The sequence below is a fragment of the Bison bison genome, unplaced genomic scaffold (assembly GCF_000754665.1).
Source record: "Bison bison bison isolate TAMUID 2011002044 unplaced genomic scaffold, Bison_UMD1.0 scf7180017864471, whole genome shotgun sequence".
NCBI classification, from domain to species: domain Eukaryota; kingdom Metazoa; phylum Chordata; class Mammalia; order Artiodactyla; family Bovidae; genus Bison; species Bison bison.
Window position 1 is genome coordinate 41,644,296 of NW_011495032.1, and position 3,444 is coordinate 41,647,739.

Below are 3,444 nucleotides of genomic sequence, written 5' to 3' on the forward strand. Positions count from 1 at the left end.
CCACCCTCGGCGTGGAGCGCCCACGGGCTTCTGTACCACCTCTTGCCTCTGTCCAACCCCTCTCGTGCCCCTGGCTGGCTCTCCCCAGCCCCCTACTCCGGTGCCTTCCATCTTCCGGGGCTCCTGGAAGCAACGGCGCAGGGATCCGCGCTGAGCTCAGTGCATTCCACTAGCCCTGCCCTGTCGTCCGTGGACCCGGGCCTCCTTCTTGCTTTCCTGAGGCTCCCGTCCTTTGGAGGACCTTGCCCTCTGCCCCCGCATCACCCTCCTGCCCTCTTGACACCTATCTCAGGGGTGTCTGTCCTCCCCCTCCCCCCCCGCCCCACTAGGAATCTGTGTCCTTGTCCTTCCATCTCCCAGTCATCCAAGCATGCCCCCCACCCCCACCAAATTTCTTCCTTCACATCAGTCAGCCTATCTCTGAGAGTGTCGCTCAGGTCCCCAGTCCTCTGACCAGCGTTTGACCCTTAGTCCACCCTTCTTCCTCCCCAGCTCCTCCCCAGAGCCTCGCCGGAGCTCCAGGGGGAGGGCTGACAAGCAAGGAAAACTGGAGATATTTATTCCCTTTAGGGGAAGCTAGCTGCCGGGGTCCCTTCCGCTTGCTCTGCCCCCAGTGGCCCCTGGGCCGAGTTTCTGATTGATACAGAGCTTTGGACGAGAGGTATAGGGAGGTCGGAGCATCAGGAGCGAGCCTTCCCCTCAACTCCTCATTCTGGCTTTTCTCTTTCAGAAAACCGGCCACTCCCGCCGGGCCTTTGGCCGACTCACCCATGGTGCGTGGACCGTGAGCTGCCTGCTCTAGCCCGTGCACACTCCTCCTCTTGGTCCATGTCCCTTCATGAGGCACCCAGGCCTGAAGACGGCCCATGAGATACAGAACCCCCATATTCCCCCACCCACCTAACTGCTTAACCACCTACCCACCCACCCAAGAAAGCCCCTTGCAGCTGAGAAAGGACCTAGCAATAGGGGTTGGGGTTAGCTGGCACACCCCCTCATGGGTCCCGGACTTATTATTCTTCATCTGTGGGCCAGGTGGGGATGAGTTAAGTGCCATGCTTCTACAACCAGCACGTGGCTCCTGCTTGTCATGGCACTCAGGGAGAAACTGAGGCACAGAACCTGATAGAATCCGAGAAAGTTAAAAGAAACATGCCGAAGAAACTTTGCTCCTAGCCTGACCACATTTTTGAGGACCATTCAGCAGTAGCAGAGAGGGTTTGGGAAGAGGGTGCAGGTCACGTCATGATGCCAAACAGATGGAGAGGTTCTTTGGAGAGGTCAAAGCACAATGCAGATATTGTACCAGAAGGTGGGCCTGACCCCTAATGGGGGGCCTGGGTCTGTGGCTGGGCTGAGTACAAGTGGGTGTATGTGTGTGTACGTATGTGTGTGTGTGTGTGGCCAGTGGGAGCACCAGTGAAAGTGCAAAGGTGCAGAATCACTGGGGTCATTGGAAGAATCTCCCAAAGCACACTGGCTCCCCAGTGCTGGGCCCACTGGGGCCGGCAGGCAGTCAGCGAATGAGAGGTGCTTTGCTCATCCCAGGTGTCTCCCTCCCCCAACTCCCATCCCCACAGGGCATCTTTGGGCACCGGGTACCCTGATGGCCCCTCTGTCCTGCCTGTCCATCATGCCCTACCCCACAAACGCTCTGATAACAGTCTGTCCATGTCTCTTTCCTGCTGCTCCTATGGAAGCGAAGTTTTCCGCTCCTGCAGAAAGCAAAGTTACGGTAGGAAACTGGCTCCTGCCCTGGCCCTCCACTCCCCTGCTTCCCTGCCCAACCCCGGCCTCTCCTCACCCTGCCTCAGCTGCACCCTGATGTGTTCCGGCTGGTTTGGGGTGGAGGACAGGCTGGCCCTGCGGTTGGTCGAGTGCCCTGACAGTACGACTCTGAGGTGACTCCCCTTTGTTCCTGGGTACCGGAACCCAGACTTTAGAGCCTTGAAACATAGGATCTTGTTATTTGGGGGGCTGTGTGGGAACTTAAGTTATCACTGGCGGAGAGGAGGGGGAGGGGCTACAGCCCTGCAGTCCATCAAGTGGCCGGGTGGGGGGACTGCAGGTAGCTTTGAGGGCACTACCACGGAGGCAGGGGTGAGGAGCCAGAGGACCGGCATGGGAGGGGTGACCCCGAGGCTCCCAGGATGGGCAGCGGGATGTGGGGAGCTAAGGCGAGAAAGGATAGATGATGGAAGTCCTGATGGCGATGTGGAGCCTGCTGCGGGGGAGGCAGGAGGGAAGAGTCAGAGTCAGGGGGAGGGAGAGCCCTGCCCACACAGACCCTTTCTCCTCCAGACTCGGAGACAGGCGAGGATGACATCAGCGACGGGCAGGGGACCCAGCGCCTGGAGCTTCGGGATGATGGGGCCTTCAGCACCCCCACGGGTGAGCTCTCTGGGGTGCACACAGAGCCAGCAGGTGGCCTTCCCTCCAAAGGTGCCTGGCTTCACTGTGTTCCTCTCTCTAGGGGGCTCTGATACCCTGGTGGGCACCTCCCTGGACACGCCCCCGACCTCCATGACAGGCACCTCAGAGGAGCAAGTGAGCTGGTGGGGCAGCGGGCAGACGGTCCTGGAGCAGGAAGCGGGCAGCAGGGCTGGCACCCGCCGCCTCCCGGGCAGCCCAAGGCAAGCACAGGCAACCGGGGCCGGGCCACGGCACCTGGGGGTGGAGCCGCTCGTACGGGCGTCTCGAGCTAATCTGGTGGGCGCAAGCTGGGGGTCAGAGGATAGCCTTTCGGTGGCCAGTGACCTGTACGGCAGCGCATTCAGCCTGTACAGAGGACGGGCGCTCTCGATCCACGTGTAAGTAACGGCCTTACCTGGGCCCTTCACTGTCCCACCTCACCATGCCGTCCCGCACTGCCCCTCACCGTCCATTAGCCTCCACACCCCATGTCCCCTGCACCATCCATCCCTCTGTGCACTTCTCCACCCCCCCACCATTGCTTCCTCTCCTGCCCCAGCTGCCCACTCTGTCTTCCTACACAGCTCCATCCTCCTCCTGTTCCATCACCACCCACATGCTCCTGCTCCCACCTGTCCTGGCTCACTGTGCCATCTCCATGGTCTCGTGGACCCCTATCTCCCTTCCTTGTCTCCTGCAAGATCTCCACTCTCCCGGGGGCCCTCTCCTGCCTCGCCCATTCAGGCTCCAGTTGTCCCCAGGATCCCCACTCCCCCCCCTATCAGGGGCCCCCTCCGTGCCTGCTGTCTCAGCAGCTGCTGCCTTTTCATCTCTGCACATTCCTGTTCCCATGTGGGCCTTTTTCTGGGAGGAACGGAACCTTTCTGCACGGCAGCTCCCGGGAGAGCAGGAGGGAGCGAGCGAGAGCACAACCAGGAGACAGAAGAGAGCGAGGTGGTCAGGGGGTTGTTGGGGCCAGGGGCCTGGGAGAGCAGGGGGATGTGAAGTGTGTGGGCCGCAGGGGGCTGGGGC

General features: G+C 61.1%; 1 protein-coding gene across 1 annotated transcript in view; it reads left to right on the forward strand.

The window, feature by feature from the left end:
* The first annotated feature begins 682 nt into the window (after positions 1 to 682).
* The window catches only part of LOC105003867 (striated muscle-specific serine/threonine-protein kinase-like), an 8,619-nt gene continuing 5,857 nt past the window's right edge, over positions 683 to 3,444 (forward strand). The window contains exons 1-3 of the mRNA XM_010861300.1: positions 683 to 1,312; positions 2,302 to 2,391; positions 2,474 to 2,810. Coding sequence (XP_010859602.1) covers positions 1,246 to 1,312; positions 2,302 to 2,391; positions 2,474 to 2,810 — 494 coding nt within the window. The 5' untranslated portion in view covers positions 683 to 1,245. The remainder of the gene's footprint in view (positions 1,313 to 2,301; positions 2,392 to 2,473; positions 2,811 to 3,444) is intronic.